The sequence below is a fragment of the Anabas testudineus genome, chromosome 16 (genome assembly GCF_900324465.2).
Source record: "Anabas testudineus chromosome 16, fAnaTes1.2, whole genome shotgun sequence".
NCBI classification, from domain to species: Eukaryota; Metazoa; Chordata; class Actinopteri; order Anabantiformes; family Anabantidae; genus Anabas; species Anabas testudineus.
Window position 1 is genome coordinate 19428041 of NC_046625.1, and position 24082 is coordinate 19452122.

At 39.8% G+C, this 24082-nt stretch overlaps 1 protein-coding gene across 1 annotated transcript in view; it reads left to right on the top strand.

The window, feature by feature from the left end:
- Positions 1-24082, top strand: part of bckdhb (branched chain keto acid dehydrogenase E1 subunit beta) — a 49102-nt gene that overhangs the window by 21744 nt on the left and 3276 nt on the right. The window contains exons 9-10 of the mRNA XM_026372433.1: positions 15383-15469; positions 23819-23970. Of these exons, the coding sequence (XP_026228218.1) occupies positions 15383-15469; positions 23819-23959 (228 nt within the window). The 3' untranslated portion in view covers positions 23960-23970. The remainder of the gene's footprint in view (positions 1-15382; positions 15470-23818; positions 23971-24082) is intronic.

Here is a 24082-nt window from a genome sequence, read left to right on the forward strand (position 1 = left end):
CTAAGGACTGATGATAACTTCTGGTTAAAAAGAAACACTTTTTGAAATCTCTGTTGTGTTCTGTTGTTGTGCCTTAGTTACACAGAACAGTTTCACAGAACACAAGGGTTGATCTGTCATTTCTTTCTCTCTTTATCTCTACCTTTCCAGCTCTCAGTGATATTGGACTCGTCCATTTCTTCTTTTTTTTTTTTTCTTCATTGCAACCATAGGGAGTATGTTAGTCGGGGCATGTCCTCTTAGCAGGTTTGTGCTAGCCTTTGAGTTTGCAAGTCCCATCTGCTCCTATGAAAGACCTAAATTATATTCCATCCACAAACTGTCTTTTGAGCATTACACTCACCCCCACATAGCTGTCGTCAGCTTGAATTTATGTCAGTTACCATGCTTTCCAAGGGCAACAATTTCTCACAGCTGAAAAAGCATCAAAAAGATCATAAAAATGTATCCTTCTCTAGCATAATTCATATATCTGCTGTCCAAGTAGGTGGTAATGTTAATTATGTCGGATATTTTTAGATTTCGTAAGATATGCTTGGACAGTTTGTCTGTGCATGAAAAAATGCAATTTCACTTGAATGGGGAAGTGCATTCATGCAGCGGGCGCTGGGGCGTTGGATGCTGCCAAATGGACGCTGTTCAATGTATGGATGTGGCTAAATTTCTTCCTGCAACAAAACATGGCGTGTACTGTCAATATGCTGCGTTGGCCAATCACATGTGTGCAAGCATTTATTCACGGTTAATTAAGTAACATGCGCCTGAATTGCTGCAAGATCATCACAACCAAAGATTAAACAGCTGCTGCCATCATAACTTTCCAGTTCGATCCTGTCTATGAGTTTTACAAACCACTGTGCTGTGTTTTGGCATCATCAACATTGACTGTCCCCTAAGGAGTAAACATGGTGAAAGTGCAGACCAGCTCTATGTTAGGACAACTTTGGCTGCTGGCAAATATTCATACACCACAATATAGCCACGAAGATGTGGTTTGCAAAAACAAAGGGAAATATTTGCTTTATGAAAACAAAAACCTATAATCTGCTACTTCAGATGCAGAAACATTTCATCATTCCCACTGTATTGGTAATGGTTTAATATAATGCAGTTGCAGTTGCTGTTCAAACCTGTTAGAGTTATGATTTATTACATCTAAGTAGTTTATATCACATCAGACAACTTGTGTCCAGTCACGCTAAAGAGCTTGACCTTAAAGTTTTCATACTAGGACACCTTGATTTGCTGAACCAGCTCTAGTGTATGAATATTTTGGAGCAGTGCCAACTCTGATGACACGCTATCAGGACAGGAGATGACCTTTAGGTCCCTGTTGTGCCTGGTAACAGTTTTCGTCAGATGGTTGTCTTCTCTTAAATGTGTGTAAACTTCGTCCCTCAATAGATCTGTCTCTTGGCCTGCGCTCTAGTTAAAGTCTCTGACTGCAGCCCTGCCTGGATCTCAGCCCTCTTAGTGATGCAAGCAATTTGGCTGAACCTGTTTAACCCCCCCAAAACACATGCAGGTGGAGTCACTTAAGGACTTTAAGTTCACAAGTGCACCAGTATGTCAAGTTTCACCGCACACAAATAAAATTGTCAGTCACAAACAAAAGCAAGCATTTAATGGATGGATAATAGAGGAGGAGCAGCAGCTGTTCGGATTCTTGGAAGTGATGCAGGTTGCTGTGTCTGTGTGTTCTGAGTGCTCTGGGCTCTGTTGACTTACTGGACAGATAAGACATGCTTATCAAAGCAACCCCCCCCCCCCTTTTTATTTTCTTAATGGTTCAAGCTACAGTACGTGTCCTAAGTCAGGTCAGGTGAATACAGAGTGTGAAAGCAGTCAGTACTCAGGCAGGACACAAGATACTGCCAAGATCACTTGACATTCAGTGAGGTGGAAAAATACATGGAAGCAAATGGACTGAAGGAGACACCAGTATCACCAGTGTCTGTCATCAGATACATATATGTGTGTGTCAAGATCAAAATGAATATATGGTTAGATAGATAGATAGATAGATAGATAGATATAGCTGTGGTCATTGTTTTTAATATCACCTGCTGTAATTATATGGGATTGAATAATCACTTTATTGTCACTTGAAGTTGCCATAACCAGAGCAATGCACCATTGGCTGAAATTTCCACCACACATTAGTATGGAACATTACAATTGAGGAGAATCTTTTTATTTCTTTAAACATCTGATTGTCTGTATTTATGCAAAACTGATTCTGGCTTCCTTGGATGGAAATAGTTCTTTGGTTATGAATAAAAACAGTCTCTGAAGCAGTTTAAACCATAACTATAATATTTATGACTATTAAAGGAGTCTGGCTGTTTCTTTCAGTGAGAAACCAAATAAGTAATATCTACGTTTAACCCCCCCTCCCCAACCTCTCTCCCCTCAACCTCTTCTGAACATGTTTTGGAAAAATTGACCGAATGTCAGTGTTTGAATGTGGTTAAGTGAGCTTTCAATAACGTTGATCAGTTTTCCTTATGGCAAGAATCTGCTAAGGTTTTTCCCAATTTTGAACAGGATTGTTCTGCCACATCTGGCAGAAGCGTTTTTTTAATAACATCATAAGAAAAATCAAGACTCTGTTCTGTTCACAAGAGATGCAAAGCTCAGTTGCAGAATAATAGGTGATGTTAATGATGATGTCAGCTTATTAACCATTCCACAACTTGAAGCATTTATTTTTTTGTCAGGTGATCACTGAGAAAGCCACTGAGCCAGAGAAAAGTGACAAATTTATATTTTACAAGAACTGGACACATTCCCTACCCCACCACTTAAGAAGTCGGCTGCGACATCTAGCACTCAAAGCAGCCTCATTATATTTGTTTAAGCTACAATCATGTTGAGTTAGGAATATGTATGGACTCCATCCAAGGAAACCAGGTTTCTGAACGGCCATGTGGAAAATTGTTGAAGCAAGTCTGCTGGCAATTGCTAATTTGCCTGTTGCATGTGAACGGGTCGCAGCAGGTTTTATTTAATTTGTTACTTCACTGAATTTTGAAACTTGTTCACTGATTGTACCCAACTAAATGATGATGCATGTCTACTCTTCAGTAAAGATCTGGCGGTGTCTTACTTCAAACAAACCATACAATGACATTATCCATAACCCGGCAATTATGCTTTTCATCTGCAGTCATTTAACATCTGCGCCCACTGCTTCTTATGACCTTTGCATTTCCATGACTGAACAACATTAAATGATAGCCCACCCTCCTTTTCTTGATTTTCGAATTAAGATGAGCCTTGAGCTTGCAATATGATGTAGTAACAGTAAATCATAGCTATTAATAGGTGGCCTCCCAGATGATGGGCCAGGACCTGCCTTCTCCTTGTGTGTTGAGGACTGGTGTTATTATCAAGAAGGACTTGTTTCCACTATATTTTAGATTAGTGTTATTCAAATAACAGCAGGATAGAGAAAAACCCTATCTGCAAACAAGTAACTTGGCAGTAGTAATTACACCTAAGTAGGTTCAACAAGCTTTTCATTTTTTAGTAAAATAAAAAGATCAGTAAAACATACTATAGCAACAGGCATTTGCACATAACAGAATAAAGCATTGTTTTAATGTGAATGTTCTTGAAAAACTATAAAACATTTTAGATTTGTTAATTTTTGACTATTTAACAGTTGCTCTAAAATGACAAAAATGATTGATGGGAAGTATTCCTACCACACAAGGTTGCCAGATGTGGAAAAACCATGGTCTCTCTTAAGATAGTCTCTAGTTAATTTGAACAAAAAATTAACGGCGCAAGGCTGATTTGTCTATTGTCACAAAGATCGTTAAACTACCAGCTTCAAGTGCAAAGAACATGCCTGTGAACAACCTCAATCAAAAAAGGCACCACGCCTAAACAAAGACAGTTCTACTTTTCTATAATTGTAGTTGGATGTTACATAACGTCTAATTTAAAACCCATTCAGAAGAAGACATGTTGATGTAGTTATACTTCTGACGGGGGGGTGTAGGTGAGACAGAAGAAGTTTCAACACCACTGCTTTTCATCAGGTTTTATGCTTGTTTAGTTTTGTCATATTTTGCATTAACACTAATAAGAAAGGGTAGTAAGAATAGTAATTCATTCATTACGGTTGACCAGAGACACAAGTCGCCAATTCATTTTAGTTTTTTGCGACATTATTGACTAAAATTATTTCTAACTTATAATTGACTAACTGATTATTTGACCAGCCACTGCAGTAGTGGAAAGAGGGGAAAATACAAGAGAGTAAGTAATGTTATGAAATCAAATACTAACCTTTGCAAACCTTTTCATGTGCATGTTAAGGATCTCAAGACACCCATAGGCCATCATGTTGCCTCATTTAATTTTTAATCAGGGTTTAAAGTAACTGTTAACCCATCAAACATTTGTAAATTCAACAAATTCAGAGAACATTTTTAGTCTGTAGTTTGATGCGAATGTGCAGTTAAAAGATTTTTGTGAAAAGGTGGGAACCCCTGTTGTGTGCCAGGGGATTGTTCCCAGGAAAAACATACCAGACAGTCTGTTTAGAACTGCAAATGTAAAACCTCGTTCAGCGTGTTAGTGTTGTATTAATTGGTGAGAGATTAAAAAATTGGTGATACCTGTCCAGTTTTCACACACAGCTCAGTGACGGCCTGACTCTGTGGTGTGCCTGTTAGCGATTAGCAGACAAACTGGGCTCATTCCTATGTTTCCTGTTTTGTGGAGGGGTCCCATCCAGTTTCTGCTGCCGGGCCCACCACCACACTCTTAATGTCTTTGACCCGCTGTCTCACACAAACACACACAAAAACACAAATGCAGTAGAGGAAAATAGTGAAGGAGGAAAGTGGCTAGAGGTTTGGGCCCCACTCCCCATATTCGTTAACACTGAGCACTGTGAATCCAATGAGCAGGACTTTGTGGAGAGAAGGAAAGAAAACATGTGGGGCAAGAAGGAGCAGGGGAGGGGGGTTAAATGTGCCTTTTGGCTGATGTGCGTGTGTCATAATTCTGTCATGTGTCGTGCTGCAGCAATGGTTATATCAGTGGAAAATTACTCATGGTTGTTTTTTCGGTGATGGATCCAGCTCCTCTTTCTCTCTCCCGGTGTTACTGGTAAAAAGCATGGCGTAATGCAACACTGCAAAAAGAATAGAATTCTTGACCAGCACTCCCGTTTATAGCATTCGGGTAATTTATCTAGATTAGACCTTTGCATCACAGAATTTGTGGTCGATGAAGCCGTTTGTGGTTTACCAGTAATCTTCAAGGTATAGTAATCTCCTCTTTGTGTCTTCTCCAATCCCTTCAGTTTCGTCTGCTACTGAGTTCTTTTCCTTTCTTCCTCCTGGCAGTAGCTACTCTTTGCATTCCACAGCTAGGCACTGGAGATTTCTCAAATTCTTCTCACTGTCACTCACTGGAGAGATGAGGCCTTACGTCTGGCAAATCCACACTAAGAGACATTGAAAAATCCTATAGGCTCACCATGCTGGTCGACCCCCAGAATGCAAATCACATCAATATAAGCAGTGGCTGCTCTGTTGTTTTTTCAGAGAGGCGGACTAACCAGTCATCACCACAGATCAGTATACTGTGTCACTCACCTCAGGCTTTCTCCCATCCATATCAAACAGATGAGATTAATTACCACAGAGTGTTGCAAATGGGCACAAAAATCTAAATTAGACAGGGAAATCTCTCTTTTTGCTTCCATTTGTTTCCTGTAGTGATTGTTGGGGAGTTGAAACACAATTTTGATACCTGATGGTGATGGTGGTGATGATGATTGTAATCATAATGATGGCAGTGACCGTTTTTGTTTTGAAACGAACCCTCTAAAAGCAAAAAGCATTTTCTATTGGACTGGCTGTTGGCTTCTTCAGGCCAGATCATCATTTTTCCACTGAAGAGGACGGGTTAGTCAAGTAGCATTGGCCAGAGGTGTAGGCAGACTGAGATCATTGAGGTCAGTCAGTAGGCTGATAGCAGAAGTGAGCAAAAAAGAGGCACGTCTGAAGTCCCAAGTCACAAGGCTGAGAGGCATCAAAGAGGTCCCCTCGTCACATAGACAGTCAGTTGCCCAAGGATTCTCTGGGTTAGCTATAAATCATCAAGTCAGTTACATAAGCTGAAAAACAACCAAAGAGTAATACAATTTTTCATCAATCTCAAGCTGATATTTTTATGTTTTTTTTTCTTTTTTTTCACATTAGCATTAATGATTCATATAAAACAAATTTACCAATGTGTTTTCTGTGTATAATATTTTGAAATACCCTTTAAAATTCAATGTGAATTATTAGCACTTATTAAACTCTTAATTATTTTCATGTTTTTCTTTGACTTTCATTTGTTTCTGAACTTCCATTGGCTCAATTCAGTTTTGAAGTTTTGACAACTTTTTGTCAGCACTTCAGAGTTCACAGTTTGGCACTCAGATATGTTTTTACTGAAGTCAGAGTTTTCTCAACTCAAACTGAAATTTGACCTCTCATCACTATTTCTGTGAGGAAATAGACAGAGAAATGTAATGATATTGTAGATATTGTGCACATTTTCCACTGGATAAAAAACATCTTTTGACTTTTGTGCAAACAGCATCTAAGCTCTAAGCTTTATACTTTTTTGACATTTGAGATCTAGCCACAGCCGACTGAACACAGACCAGGAGACTGTTTCGGAAACAGTTTCCTTGATGAGGTACCAACTCTAACATATAAGCATGTACAGGCTACCAACAAGATGATTCACTCCTTTTGCAATAAGCATTTGGGATCACCACTGTACCTGGTTGGTTCCGCAGCAGGTGAAAAAGTGGCTATTTATGGACTCGGTGTAATGTGAACCATTATTGTGTTTTTCGGAACAACATAATGTTTAAAATTTGGCTTTTTGAAACTTAAAAGACCTCTCAATAGATTAATGCAGGAAATGAAAATTAATCTAAACGTAGTAAATGTTGATTGAGGACACTGACACACATACACTACACATCTAAACACGTTAATCAGTATTTATAAAAGTCACAACACATTTGGCACATGAACAATTACTTCAAACCCTCATTTTGCACAGTACTGAAGGGAACCAGAAGCATTGTCCTGTGCGTCGCCTTCGTGTTCCTGCAGGAATGTCACGGGTACTGGGATGCATTAAACTAGCTTCCTGTTGTGAAGGTTTGTGCTGGAGCAGGAGGTTTGCGTTAGCTTTCTTCTTCAGAGCTTCCTCAATTTGCACTGTGTCTTTCAGTGGCTTTTAAGATGGGTTAATGGAATTGGGGTGTTTTCTTGTGATGCTACCACTGCCACTAAACACCACTGGTTTAACTGTATATACTCATTGTTACATGAACAGGACATCCTCATCTTAATTATTTGGCCTATTTAATATTTTAGAGTGGTGATCATTCGTACCAGGAAAACCTTAGCCGTGTACTGAGGTTCTTTGCAAAAACTTTTTGCTGCTGTTGTTGTGCCACAGTGTAATTGTGACACTAGGTTTTATGGAGTCATTCAAATGAAATTGGTGACATAATCAAAGCAGTTAATGAAGTGAAAATTATACATCATAAAGTGGATTTTTTACATTGATTTTTTTTTTCTCATGCATACATTTTATATACATAAGGAACAATTGTAAAAACATAGCTTACTATAGTTTTAATTTGAAAAGATAAATTGGCTCTATTTATTGCAAGGCTACGGTGTTGAATTATCATGTTTTATTTTGTGCACCCCTTGTAGAATCCCTCCTACTCATAGTTGCAGGCAAACGGCATGGCCTAACCAGGAAGATCTGTGTAGTACAGGATAGTGCTTTTTACAGTGACTGACTATGTGTTTAATATTTCCATCCTAAGTCAAAAACTCTCTATTCTATTTCAATTTTATACAATTTCACTTTATACAGGTTATCCTGCTGAGTTAAAATCCTCCTTAAAAGAAATATTTGGGTTGTTGCATCCACAGAAGCCACCCCTTTGTTATAGTTTGCAGCACTTTATAAGGCCTTTAAAAAATCGTTGATGGATTTTTACTGCCTTACTGTCTGCTCATACATGCAACAGCCTGTGAGATGTTCATAAAGAGCTGTCATCAAGTTGGAGCATGTACAATAGTAGCCCGTGTGCCTGTGTGTACTCCCTGATGCACAGACGGCACTACATTGTGGTTTCAGGGCAGAAAGGTACTGTGTGTGTGTGTGTGTGTGTGTGTGTGTGTGTGTGTGTGTGTGTGTGTGTGTGTGTGTGTGTGTCAGGGAGTAATTGAGTTGAATTGGTTTTAATGGGTCTTTATGGGATGTTTGGAGTTATTTCTGTCTGAGGTCTCCCTTGGCGTCCTGGCTCCTCTGGAGGATGGCTTGGCCCTCTGCCCAGCACCCTCTTCTGCTCTTTCTTTCTTGTGCGCTCTCTCTCTCGCTCTCTCTCGTTCTCTCTCTCTTGCTCTCTCGCTCTCCATCTCACTTTCTCCCTCTCTGTGTCATGAGAGAAACAGAGTGCAAGCGATTGTGTGGTTCTGAAAGAGTGAGTGTTTGTATTTCCTCCCACCCTGTTTCACTCTCAGCACTGTGATTTAACAGGGCCTCCGGTTTGCAAAGCACTCACCCGTCTCCGCTAATCGCAGAGTGCCACTTTAAAGGCCCCAGCAAGTAGTCAAGCCTCGTCCCGACTCTCATTTGTCATGGAGATCACATGGTGGGGCATGAGTTAAGACCCTGTGGTAGCCGCACAATTACAGGGTCGGCGGAAGGGAGCGAAGCCAGCGGGTCTAGAGACTCCTCGGTGGCGGCACTGAACTAAACTTTCTCTTCCTTTCACATTTTGATGGACGGCTTGAGGAAAGAGGAGGGAGGCATACTATATGGGAACACAGGCAGTCACTTCCAGACTAGTGTGTATGTGTGTGTTTGCATACAGTACAAGCACAAGCAGATTTTGTTTTTGTCATCACCACTATTTTTAAATAATTCTTGACCAATTTGGTGGTGTAAAAATACAGATTCGACCTTTAAGTGTTGGCAGCTTCCTCTGGAAAGACATTTGCATGTTTTTTGAAAACTTTGAAAGCACATTATGTGATTCTGCACCAGTAAAACCACATCCCAGTTTAGCTCAAAGTTACTCATTTCTCATCCCCATCGTCTGTACACTGTCCTTTTTAGAATGATTTAGTGCTCTGTGATAACTATACACTGGATAAATATACCACTGTTTTTCTATATTTCAATTTTCCTCTACACATGCAACGCCTTTTAACTAAAATGACTCTTCATGTGCCGAAATAGCATAACAGCATTAGCAAAAGGAGGTGACCTATGAAAGTAACTCGCTACCACTGTCAGAATATAATATATAATATATAATATAATGTAAATCAATTATAAGCAATCCATGAAAAGTCATGTGTTTACATGGGTAGACTACATACATATGAATATGTGGCTGTGGTGTGTGTATATGTACACATCTTTGTAAAGCCACCATTTATGTGTGCGCAAGTACATATGCCATGGGAGAGTGACAGTTCTGACCTTAGCCTCTGAGGCTATGCCAGGTCAGTGGCCGCCAGCCTCTCAGTGGTGAGGCCACATGATGGGGAGCGCTGGGACAGAGCGTAGGCTTCATGAAAGCAGAGTAGAATAAATGGATGGTTTGAGGGACAGATGGAAGGAAGAGTAAGAAGAAAAATGAGTGACAAGCATAAGATTGACCACAGCATTGAAGAACGATGGAGTCAGGAAGGAAGGAGTCTGACGTAGGACGAAGTAGTCAGGGTGGACTGAATGCAGAAGGATGAGTTCCATGCTGCTCATTAGGTTTGGGTGTGTATGGGAATGGCAGTAAACATGACATTTCCCCTGCAGCCAGTGGAACGACTCCGGCAACTAATGACAGCCCTGTTGCACAATGAGTAGTAAAGCTGCATCCACCAGAGCTGTCGCCCAGCCCAACTACCACCAGCCACCACCAACCAGGAATCCTCGTTTTGACTCAAAGCCAGGTCTGGGGCAGACAGCAGGATGTATCAAGCTAACATCTTACAGAAGTGAGAGGCTGTCTTAAAAATTACAGTACAGCCATTTGACCTCATGTATTACATCAACTAGGGAGAAGGGTACAATCTAATGTGTTCTGGCCAACTGTAAATATTCATCATAAAAATCACTTACTGTATGAAACAATTATGTTTATCTGCCCACCCTTACATTGGAAAGTGTCTGCCCTCCACTGAAACTAAGCTAGTGTCACTGAGATGATGCCACAGTGTCCTAGCTGGCACTTCAGTCAAGCACAGCTTTGGGTGTGTATTCTTGTTTTGTCATGTAATTATTGTCTGGGAAAATTTTAGTAGTAAATGATAAGTTTACTAATTTATAGCCGTACTTGTGTCTACACTTCCTTGGAGATTGTTGACTTTTCCCAGGAGATAGACACTATTAGGAGACATTTTAAATGAAGCTGATTCAGAGCAGATCAAAATGTGAGTATAATGTCAGTGCCATATTCACCGAAAGTCTACTGTTAGGCAACTTTACCATTTTCTTTCTCAGTTCTGCCATTTCCTCTCTCCAGCATTTAGTTCTCTGTCTTTGGTTGGTCGTGGAAAGAGCACAGTTTCACCAACTGAACAGGATCTATTCTAAATTGAACCCATATTCAGGACCTGTTAAACTCTGGCCTCTATCCTCAAATGACCATGATCACCCTGTTTTTTGTCTGATTGCGAACTTGTCCACTGTAAGTATTTGTAATAAAATTGGTGCATAGTGTTGCTAGTCTTCGTATCTACAAAGCCTCTTCTCATTGCTTTTGTTTTGGTAAGAAGATGCTCCTTCTTTCACAGGGCACGAGCCACACAGTAATAAACTCATCAGGCATGTGTCCATAATATAACCATAACAAAGTGATCCCCCTGCCAGCATGTCTTCCTGAGGTTCTATTGCAAGATTTATGATGTGCTTAACCATGCTGTCCTCACTCAAGGCATATAATTTCTCTCCTTGGATGCGTCTAACTGATCATCTTCTTACAGTGTCCTGTGTACTTCCCTTGGCTCCACCGCTGTCTTTAAAAGTAACGGCTTTGCCCCTGTTCTGAGTCCCAAATTTACAGACATGAAAGGTGGCTGTCACGGGCAAATAAGAGGACTGGATGACATTAGAGAAAAGGGTCAAACCACACAATGAGAGTGGATGTTTCTGTCTCCTCAAAACTCATCCAGCAACCGGAAGCAAGTGGGTTAAAGGCTGTAGCCACAATTGCTATGTAGAAGTTTGAGTGCTGTTATGGTCTCCTGTCAGAGATGTAAAAGCAACTGAATGTTTGTGTGTCATTTTTATGCCTCTCGTCTTACTGTGTGTAATTGAACCTCAGGCAGTGAGGTGAGTCAGGCAATTGGGGTGTTAGGTTGTTTGTGAATAGGTAGTAATCTGAAGCTATTTGATTTGCTCTTTTGTACACTGCTTAAAAAAAATTAAAAAAAGAGTATAGCATCAAGTCAGTTACATTTTTGTAATATTAGAAGTTAACAACGGGTGCACTATAGGGACAACAATGAGATAACCCCCAAAACAGGAATGGTTTTACAGGTGGAGGCCACTGACATTTTCTCTGACTGTTTTTCCCAGTTTTTGCATTTGGCTAGGGTTAGGTCCACTACTGGTAGCATAAGGCAATACTTGAACCCTACAGAGGTTGCACAAGCTCCCAGCACAGTCTCAAGCATGCATGTAAGAGATTCCAGGAGATAGACAGTTACTCTTGTAGAGCTAGACAGGGGAGAAGAAGGTCTTTAGTCCATCAGCAGGACTGGTATCTGCCCCTTGTGCTAGGAGGAACAGTATAAGCACTGCCAGAGATCTTTAAGAGGATGGTCTGAGGGCCAGACGTCCTCTAGTGGGCCTTGTGCTCACTGCTCAGCAATATTGAGCTCAATTGCCATTTGCCATAGAACACCAGCATTGTCAGATCTGTCACTAGCACCCTGGGCTTTTCACAGATGAGAGCAGGTTCACCCTGACTACATGAGACAGATGTTAAATTGTCAGACCCTATGCTGGGACAGTGGATCTTGGGTTCCTCCTGGTGTACGACAATGTTCAGCCTCATGGGGTGAGAGTATGCAGGCAGTTCTGGAAGGAATGAATTGACTGGACCTCACACTTGCCTGGCCTAAAAAACAAACAAACAAACAAAAAAACACCTCTACAACTTCATGTTTCAATCCATTTGACATGCCAGGTTGCACCTCAGATGCCCTGGTCCAGATCTGGAAGGAGATACCCCAGTCATAATTTAGCCACTGTGGTGTCGTGGTTCCAGATGGCTGACATTAATAGTCCACACAGGATGAATCCAACTCACTAAAGTTTTTTCTTTTTCACAACCACCATGTCAGTTTGTTTCTTCTATCCAATCAAATATTCCAACAGCTATTGAAGATCAGTGCAAAACTTGTTCCATTCATGATTCCCAGATGATGAATTGTAATGACTTTGGTTATCCCCTGCGTTTTTCTCTCTATCCTTGTTATGAGATCAGAATTCTACTTTGTGCTTTGTGTTAAAATATTACATATCAGAATGCCAGCATACTAAGCTAAGGTGGTGACTATACTATTTTAAGCATTAAATCTGCAGAACTTCTACCATGGCTGTAGGCTCTTCATTTCTTCCTTGATGTTTGGTTAAGTTCTACAGATCAACAGAGATATTATATTAAACCTTACTGTATCATACGTGCATCTAGTGTTGTTTTAGTGCTTTTTACTATTAACTATATTTTTCCTGTTTTCCTTTGACTAAAATACTAAGACTTCAAATCATCACATAAACTGCATTACGGACCAGCGGTACCGTTTATTGTGGGTTATTTTGCTGCACCAGACAGTGATGCATTATACAATTTATGTGATCATATTTTCGTATAATGTGCTGGCATGCACCAGTATGTCTGGAATAGCCTACTGAACTAACTTATGCCAACTAGTGGACATTTTCCTAGAAACTGTCATTTGTGTTTAAGCAGCACGAATTTAGGACAAATCTGTTAACTGGGTCACAAGTTTTTTCCCAGGCCCCATCGTCTGAAATTCTATCCCACGATGTTGTAAAAACAGTGGCAGTCTCCTTTTGTGTCAAAAGCATCTGAAGAATGCACTCCTGATGCAGCGAGTGCTATGATGGCTCTCCCCTCAGGGAGATGACCAACAGGGCGATGCTGATGTGACAGTGTAAATTGGAAGTTATGTTAACTGTTATGTACTGTTATGTTCGTGTGTGTTTGTATGGCTATCATTAGAGTACCAGCATGAATTCTTAACCGTTATACTGAGGACATTTTTATTAAGAGGGGATATTTTACCCGGTCCTAACAAGGAGAAGCGTGTTTAAAGAGCAATTTTGGGGTTAAGATAAGGTTTTAGGTTTAGGTTTAGGATTAGGTTTTGGTTAGGGTTAGGGTAAGGCAGTACATGTAAAATTAGAGTAGATTAGCATGGCCTGCACAACAGTAGGGAGCTAGGAAATGCAATAAGTCAATAAGTGTCCTCACACTGACTGTTAAACAAAAATGTGTGTGTTTGTGTTTCTTCAAGGTGGGGGTTCAGCAGGGTGTGGTAGACGATTGGGCATCAGCTCTGTTGATTCACCAGACCTGTATGAGTCATTGCGCTATGGTGAACCTAACAGCAACATGTCATATCAAGACATCTCCCCGCTCTCAACCCACCACTTGATTCCTCCTCGCTGTGCAGATTGCCAACTGCTGTTATTGTCTTCTAGTGTTGTTATTAGCTTCTACATTCCTGAAGATGGTGTCATGTAATCAGTGAATTTTGCACACTGAACTCACTTACCTCAACTGATTAAAGATTGCTAAATATGCAGGCTCACTAAAGTGACACAAGCATTGAATTTACTCCACCTACCCCACCAATGTTTAACCCAAAACAGTGTTTTTATTATGTAATAGCTCATAAAATAAAACATTGTTTCCAGTGATGTATTTGGCACTTTGTCAAATATTAGTGTTACAGTGCTCAGTGATGCATTTAGCCCCTAATGCTAGTGATAGTGGCAGAGTTGGCCACAGTTATTTAGTACTTTACAGCCAAACCCAAGATCTCAGCAACATAAACATTTGCCTTTTTAACATCAGCATGAAGCCCCAAAATGCTCCTGTGTGTGTGTGTGTGTGTGTGTGTGTGTGTGTGTGTGTGTGTGTGTGTGTGTGTGTGTGTGTGTGTGTGTGTGTGTGTGTGTGGCCATATGTGGTATCTTGGAAGGAAAAGTGTCAGGCCTAATATACCGTGGCATATGGAAATGTGATGCTTATTTTCAGCTGGTTACTTAGTTCCAATAGCTGCTTGGTGTGGTTTGTGGTTTTGGGGGACCAGAGAGGTATGTGATATGTACCCCAATGTGTTTAAAAGAAGTGTGTATTTGATGGTGTTATTTAAGTGGAAAATCAACACACAACCTTAAACATGGATCAGAACTTTCACTAGTATATATTAGTAAATTCTATGTGGAGTTTTAAATTCTGAAAATAATATGGACAACAACGTGCACATTCAAAGGTGTTTACAGAGTTTACTGTTGGAAACAAACAAGAGTTACAACATAGGAGAGAAAAGGTTTGCTGAAGTTGCAGAGAACAGACATAGCTTTGGTCTGGACCAGTAGCAAGTGGATGAGATTATAGTATAGTATTGGTTTTATGCTGCGGTAGATAACGGGTGGAGCAGAGGCATCCTTCTGCAGTAATGTCAGGTTTCAGAAAACCCAAATGCAAATGTCTGGGAGGCTGAGACCTCTAATGTCCATGATTGTCCTGTTGGCCCTGTATACCAGCCTAAATCAGCCCTCCAGCTCATACTGTTGTGTCATATCCATTTTATACATGCACACGCACACAAACACACATACACTGTACCATAGCCAGACACCCTTGTGCACTACGTGGGAAGTAAGCCGATATAGCATACCACAGGAGGCACCAAGTAAACCACTCTTAGTTGGTAACACTCGTCTCCCAGCCCACATACAACCTCACTAGTGGAACCTCTACTAGTTAAACCCTCACCTTTATAGGACACAAACACAAATACATGCACAAAATGCACAGACTCACAGAGAAATCCTGTCTAAGCACATGTTTAAGAGGAGATTGATCATTATTTTTTTCCGTTCATTGAAAGAAATATGTTCATACTACAACTTTCTTTGTTAAAGCTGACTTTGATTAGCAGGTGTATGAACATCATAATCTTGATTAGAGTGATTAGATTCTATAGAAAACTGATGATTTCACATTATAAATTAGTCAAACTCTAAACTTTTTATTTTAATCTCTGTCTCTGTTTTTCAGTCAGTGGTGAAAACTGGTCGTTTGGTCATCAGTCACGAGGCTCCAGTAACTGGTGGTTTTGCTGCTGAAATCAGCTCAACAGTCCAGGTGAGTGTCTGTGTTTGCGTATGAGAATACTGTATAATCAATTTGACAAGATTTCATTGGGCTCTGTAGCTCTCAGCGAAAAAGAGATGGTTTTCAAAGTTGCGGATCTTAACTGGTAGCAATGGTTTTGTCAATAAAAGTCCCACTTTATAATAAAGTTAAAATAGCATTTCACTGACTGCCCTAAAGCAACACGGGTGTTTTGCTACCCACGAGACACACTTTCACATGCCAGTCCAATCTTCTAGGTGATCCCCACTAAAATGAGCAACAGTGGCGTCATTTAATTCAATATATATATTTTCTCGATTAGAGGAGTAAAAGCCATTATCTACCTTGCATAGTGTAAACATTTCAGTAATTCGATATTAATAACGCACCCTTTTACGTGCTTCCTAAAAATGAAATATTTACGCTTAAAAATACAGTACTTAAGGTGTACTAATTAGATGTGGTAGGAGTACACAAATTCAGTACTCAAGTGCAAGGACTTGTCTAAGAAAGTACTGCAAGTAGAAGGAATATATATATATATATATATATATATATATATATAGTGTGTGTGTGTGTGTGTGTGTCTACACATACTTAGACATACTACATGAATGTAGTTAGATTGTGGCAAGTAGTAGCTTCCAAAGGTGCACAGAAGGTGTTTTGTAAGTTTATTCTACTCAGACAGTTGACACAGTAGGTCTAACTACCCATATAAGGTTCACAAATTAATACTTGTTGCTGGCAATAGAAAAGGCCAGGACACTGTAACCAATACATGCCAGAGACAGTAGATGACAAAGTATGAGCTAAGTGTGATGTATGACTAAATGCAAAGTCCTCTCCTCCCTACTATCCTAATTACATCTATCTTTGTGTGGTGAGATAGTTATCTTCAGTATGTGGGGTGTTTCTCCCAGTGAGGCTCTAGGCAGTGACAACCCCTCTACTCTCATTGAGTTCTCCTCTCTAAAAGTCATCAGACTAATTTTATGCAAAACACTGAACGTGGTGCAGATTCCTTGTTAATGTGCATAAAGTCACAGTCAACAATGTAAAACCAATCAGTGCTCTCCTAATTTACTGTCAGACTGATGTTGCTCTCTCCCTCTGTCAGTGAGAGCCCAAATGGCCAGTGAGTCATCCGCCTCATTTCCATGTTTCCTTGTTTTTGCATTGTGTGCGGATGATGTAAGTTGTTGGTGTGTTCACTGATTCCATTGATCTGAAGTCTTCACATGGCCTCAAGCAATTTGGATACTCTTGTTGGAAAAAGAAAAAAATATTGGTATGGTTGGTTATGTTTTAAGAGGAAGCAGGTTATCCTACAGTAAAGGCATCTGTTGCACTTTTAAACCTCCAAGCTTTGTCTTATTTTAATATTTTAGTTATCTTGCTGTGGGAACCAAAATGTAAGTTGTGTAGTTAACCATATTTTGGCATAAATGCAAATGTCTATTATTGAAGACAGTTGTGCAGAATAGAGGTGGATAATATTGTGTAAGTGGTTTGGTCGTTTTTCCTTTATCCCCTGTATTTTTGGTGTCAGACACCCACTTTTCCCTCTGGCAGTCCAAATATAGCCACTAAAGTAAAGGCGAACTACCCCTTCAGCTCACAGAACAACACCTGAATGTCACTTTACATCTTAAGATTGATCCATAAACATTACTAAAAGTATTAAAGTTACAGATTGTAAGATAAAAGATACAGATTATTGTAATATAAGATAAGGGTATCCAAATTACAGAACATCTTTTTTTCAGCCATTACACTGTTGTGGAATGAAACAAATATCTCTTAAATGTAAGAATAGACATTTTAGCTTTGCAATTTGGGATGTGTTAAATATTGCTTTACTCAAACCATTCAACAGCCACAGAGCTGCAGTCTGTGCTTCCGTATTCATTCAATCACTCCTGTTAAATAAGTAGAATAAGTTTATTAAAAATACTACACTATTTCTTGTAAATGAAACATGTGCTTTCTGTGTTTGGGAAGAGGATTCTCCTCTGCCATGTAAATGTCTTATCATCCTTTTGCAAGAGCATGTGTGCAGGAAAAAAGGCTGCAAACAGGGCAGGCAGTTGAATGAGAGATCATTACATGGACTTTAATCAAAGTCACACACAAAGGGTAGAGCTTTGAGACGGTAATTCATGTAGATGTGAGCTCTGGGCCTCTTAAACCCTTCAGCTTTCCGTTTAGTGTTTGTAGTTAAAACTCATTACTCTGAAAATGCTGTTTTATATTGTATATTTGTCTATATATGTTGATGTAACCATATGTTGCCTTTCACAGTTTTTATATAACTTCACTCTTTTCATTTTTTTTGTATTAAGAGCAGAGGAGTGTTTGGTGTGAGTTAAAATGTGTCAACGGCTGGACCTTTCCTTTGTGTTTGGCTGATGACTGACTAGTACAGAGTTAACGCTAAATGAAATGTGGCTAAAGACAATGCTTTCATGGACCTCAGGGATGCACAGTGCAAAATGGTGAATCACCCTCCTCCTAATAATTCTACAAAGCACTACAGACGTGACTATAGTTGATTCCAAAAAGTACAAGCTCTGGCTGATCCGTTTGCTTCAGAAAAATATTCTCTTTTTTTCCATTGGTTGTCAAAGAAATAATGGAGTGCTGTATAATTGTGAACATGGTGCATTACAAGAACAATTGGCTGCTTTGAACACTACAGATAACGTGTTATAACACATGTACAATGCCGCAGTAAAGATATTTTGTAGTTTTATAGCTATGGCAGTCTGGAGTTGTCCATTCTCCACAGAAACATACATACAGTATAACACTGCATATGATGTTTGGTTGTGTCTGTGTGTGCCTGTGTGTGTGTGCCTGTGTGTGTGTGTGTGTGTGTGTGTGTGTGTGTGTGTGTGTGTGTGTGTGTGTGTGTGTGTGTGTGTGTGTGTGTGTGTGTGTGCCTGTGTGTGTGTGTGTGTGTGTGTAACTTTGAGACCCCCAGTCATTTATTTGGTCTCATAGCTTTTTACATTGCCTGCTTCTACTAGTTTTGTTTTCCATTCTAGTTGTGTAATTTGACCTAACAGGATCCAACACTTCCTGCCAGCGTTGTGGTAGTTTTCTGGGATGTGGTCCAAAGACTATCGACTCTGACCCTGTTGGCGTTAGCTGAGAATGAAAGCTTGCATGTGTTTGCCCATAAATCAGAGTCTGCTACTGGTTGCCTTTTAGGTTTAAGTGAATGGCAGGTAGAGTAACCAAACCCTAGTGGATTGTGTTCCACTATAAAAGTGATGGAAGGGCACCCCCATGTCTTTTCCTTTAGGGGATACACTAAACACCCTTCAAAGCACAGTGTTTCTGCAAGAAGGCTTCTTTAAAAGACTTAAGAATTGGATACAGGTACCCCTGTGTTGAGTAAGGGTTTATGGAGTCTACTTAATCTTGGACTGCTGCTGCTCATTCCTCTCCATTTCTTAATAGCCTAAAGCTGAATTCACTTATTAACATTTTCTTCCCTTTGTAAACCAGCAGGGTGTTAGGTGTCTCCAAAGCCAATTCTCAACTTCTGGACTAAAGTTTCTAATCCAAGTCTATGGCATTTGATCTGACGTGTTCAATGTCTTTAGACATACAGTTCATAATGTCTAAAATAAATGGCCTCCACCAAAGTTATGTAATGCATGAGAAACTGGTAGTGATGTTTGCACTTTAAATCCAATTATTTCTTTTCTCTTTTAGTAATTGTATTTTTTTTTTTTTTTTTGGATTAATTTTTTATTTTTCTTAAAGATTTCTGTTGATTTATATGGAAAAATGAACAAATAAGCATTTTATGGACCTAAAATATTACATGTTTGTTTTGGCCATTTACTTGGTCCCAGTGTTTATTGGTTTGTATAAATGTCACTCTGAGCTCCTAACCCCTTTACCGAGATAACCAATAACTCAGATGCAGGTGCCTAAATGAAAACCAGATGGTAACCCCGGTATTTTATTTTATAATAATTTATAGTATTGTCTGTATATTTCACTGTACATTATACAGTACTTAATAGCACAATGCAGACTCACTTTGTCAGGTTTGACTCTGCTTAGTAAGACCAGCTATACCATGTCGAAGCTTGTGTAGCTGAGGCAAGCCAAGCATTAAATGCTGACTCTTAAAAATTGGCAGGTTAGAATGCAGGTACACCTGCTAAATGATAAATTAGTACCATACAGTACCAGCTGCTTAAGGTTCTATAAAGATGAGAAATTATATGTTAGTCAACCATTCCCACATCTATGTATCACAGGCTAGGAAGGAAAGGTAGAGAGGAGACAGGGAAAGAGGGTATGATGTGCAACAAAAGTGCCCAGCCGGACTTGTTATGTGGCATGCACAGTAACCACCAGGCTACCACTGTAATAAATGTTCTTTAACCTGAACAACATTGAGAAAACATCTTTAGAAACATTGTCAGTTGCCAGTTGTCAGTCAAAATCAAACTGGTCTATCCTGGCTTTGTCTTGGCATTTTCCTACCAGTGTCTAACTGCAACCTCCAATCTGCGGGTGTTTCTGACAATCTTTGATTTTTGTGTGACAGGAGACATAATATCATCACTGCAAGTCTAAGGATCCAGCTGTGAAGTATTTTTAAATCCTACACCACTGCTGGTTGCAAGCTTTTTGGTGCTACCATGTTGACATATTTTTATTCTGACATTTAAGTATATTACATATAATGATGCACTTCCCAAAAGATAAACACTGATTTGAATGAAATCTGAGTTGTGTGGCCATCCTCTGTCCAGCTGTGGTGGCAGACAGTCAGACTACTGTACTTTTCTCCCACTTCCAGTCAATGTATTTAGAGGAGATTACAGACAGATCCAAACAAAAGACCAAACTCCCTGGTACTGTCTGACTGGTTGTCTGTAGTCAGGCAGAGAATAGATCTTGAGGTTGGAATCTCAGTGAACACTGGTATCACATAGTCATTTTCATCAATACATTGGGATGAAACAAAAGCAAGTTCCTTGTGGGGTTTTGTTGTTTTGTCAGGAAACGTTCCTTACTCTTTATATTTCGGCAGATATTTCACCATTTCATAATACACCGAACTAAAGCTCATTCAGTGCTTTCAGTTGAATAGTCATAATGTAATTTGAATCAAGCCTGCACAGCACAACAATTATGTAAATGCTCTGACAGTATTGATGACATCCACATGCAACTTTGCTCCAGGCCGACTCTGTTCAAGTACACTGTGTTTAAATGTGACATTCCATTGTCTGCATGTTTCCAGAGAAAACATCAGTTATCTGTGAGCTTGGTGCCAATTATTGCATGCATTAATAATTAAAACAAGAGTGAACTGTTATAGTGATCTCATGGGAATTTAATTTAAAATCAACTTCTAACAGTGTCATAACCCAGAGAAATATACATCACAGTCCTGTTTCAGCCTGCTGGAAAGATGTAGAAACACAAAAAGTGGCACCACACTCAGGTTTTCAAATATTAATATTTTGTGAATCCACAACCACTGACTTGTTTTCTCTTTTTATATATTTTCTTATAGAACAAAGTTTAAATGTACTCTATAAACCCTAATGTCATGCACGTTTGGCACAGATGGAAAGCAGTGTGCTTAAACAAACTTCAAGGTTAAAAAGTGGGCAAAACAGTAGGTAGTAGTAGGACAGTGGCTGGTATCAGGATCTGTTGGAGAGAATCAGTTTCAGGTTGTTCTGGAGTCCAAAAGGAAGGGGGAAACATGGCGGTCAAGAGGAAAGGAGGGTTTGTTGTGGTGGTTGTCTCCATTCAGTGTACATTCATTAAAGCTAATCACAGTTAATTAGCTGGGTGGAGCAGACTGCCAGTCCTAGGGTGCAGGAGTCCAGCTGCCAGGCAGATAACAGTGCCAGCAGCACTGAGCCCCACACAGCAAATCTGGTCAAGCTTTCCCATTTTCATTCTAGCTGGCATCCAAATGCCAGTTAGGGGGAGACTTCATGGACACTGTGACTTGACTGAATCTAACCCACTAGATTGCTGACAGCTAAAGTGTAGGTAAACTCATACTGACTAATATGTTTGAATTAATTCAAATACAGTCTGCTTACAGGGTTGTGCTCAAAGACTATACATTTTGAATTTGAACAAGTCATTGCAGGTTGAATATTTTCCCTTGTATGAATGAATGTACAGCTTTCAAATGAATGGTGACAGCTCTAGTCCATTCATATCTATGATCTTCCAACCGCAAAACTCTTTTAACATCTTTGAATTCACCTAATCCAACACTGTGGGTAAAGATGAAGCACACAGGGGATCCTTGTTTAAAAGCACCTCAGATTCCTGTAATGTGATGCATTTCTCAATAAACTCAATGTTTCAAAATATTTCAGTTGGATCTTTAAAAAGTGTGTGACTTAAATTTGTAATTTTATTGACTCGGTCTTCAAGCATGTTTGACTTTTTGATGAACTTTCATTGGTGCAAAAGAAGATGGTCTCTTAAAATTTATATTCATCACTCTCTACCACATGTCCTTTAACTGTTACTGTCCTGGTGTTCCCCTAAAATCTCTTGCTTAGATTTATAGGTTTGATATTTTCCTGTTCAGCTGTTACATTGGTTGCTTCATTCATCCAGTCTTGATCATTCTGGATTTGTCCTCCTACTTGGAAATGATATGCGTTTAGTAATACATCCCCAGGAGCAGACATCCAGACTGGAAAGCTCCCTCTTTGCCATAGCAATTCCATAGGGACACAGAGCAGTAAGCTGCTGCAGACTCTCGCAGTTTCTCTTGTTGTGTTGTATTTTTACGGTTGTAAAAGTACCAAAGCACAAAAGGCCTCCTCATCAAGTCTGACATTCCCCCTGTCTCTGCCAGATGTTTTATAAGAAATGGAAAAAAATGGTGTGAAACATACAAGGCCTGTCCTGCCAAACGCCAGACTGCTCCATGGCAGCCAATTGGTGGGTTCGTAATGTGGAATTACATGGATGGTTGAGTTTGTGATGCTGTCAGTGTCACAGGAAACATGTCATAGTGTGTCCCATGTCAGACTGTACAAACAGGCAGTGCACACAGAGGGTGCTGTGCAACGTTTGGTTGCTTGAGTTGTTTGCAGGTCAGTATAATCTGAAAGAGGGTACTTCAGGTTTGTTTCTACAAATCTGTGTGAATGCATCCAAGTGTGTTCATTCAACTCATCAGGGGGTTTGTCCCATTTGGAGTGTTTTCGCCAATTTCAATCTGCTTTGTCTCCATGGGAAGAGGTCAAAAGCCAATATAGAGACACGAGTGATGGCTTGTTTTGCACTTTGGCCAAATTGCCTGAGCACTGGACTCCTCTGAGCCGTCTGAATGAAACACTTGGCTTGTATGTAGGTCAGGTATGATAATAAAAATACAATTATTTTGTCAAGTTGTCTGACCACTTATTAATTTTCTGTTCTACACTTCTGGTCTAATCAATATCATATATCCACAGTGGATAGTTTTGCAAACTGGGACTATGCACAAGTTTAGGGAAAGGGTAAATGATGATGGTGATAAGAAGGGTTGGTGCTGGATTGCCAAGAAGAAGGCTCATGCTAGTCTGGGACAAAACTGCAGAGCCAAAGAACTGTCTGCACTTGATAGGATGTGGTGGAGAGGAAAAGACTGAGAATCGGGAAACCCTGACAGCTTATCAAAGAAGAATCTGCATGTTTGTAATTTTATATGGTGTTAAATTAGTATGTTAACCAGGGTTATTATTATAAAAATCATATGAAAACTATTGGTTTTGAAATATTTTGGTACACTAGAATAAAGTAAGACAATAGCTGCTGAACCCTAAAATAAAAGACAAAATTGTTATCATTCCGTATCTCTTTCCTTTCAAAACAGTGGGGTGTCCCAGAATTTGGTGTAGATTTGGCCTACAAGCTTTAGATGGGGATATAGTGTAGATACACTGCGCTAACTTATCAATGAAGGACACCTAATTAAGGCAGAAAACGTAGGAGCCCTTTATGGGACTATTTTAAATTTAATTGTGAAACCAGTAGCTGGTGTACTGTATATGTATTAGGAGGCTTTGACATAAAAAAAAACAGATTTGTGTCTGTAAGTGAAGGCAACTGGAGCAGATCCCAACTGTTATTGGGCAAGAGGCATAAGGCTGACATACAGAAGAGAGACGAATGATGACCGAGAGTCACATCTAAGGACAGTTTAGAGTAACAAAGTAACCAGACTACATGTCTTTGGTGGGAGAAATCGAGAGCAGCATGGCAGAGGATCCAAACTCTGCCATAACCCTACCTTTAATATCATTAGATCAATCATGAGAGTAGATTTCCTCATGTGTGTTTTTGCTTTTGCAGGAGGAGTGCTTCCTAAACCTGGAGGCTCCCATCACGAGGGTCTGCGGTTATGACACCCCTTTCCCACACATCTTTGAACCCTTCTACATCCCAGACAAATGGAAGTGCTTTGATGCAATCAAGAAGATGATCAACTACTGAGCCCCTGTCAGGTAGGAGCTTTGAAGCTAATTTATGAGGGGACATAATGTAATTTTCATCCACACAGTGTATATTATAGCCTGTGAACCACTGCTCTGTAATCTACATTATTTATTCCAGCAA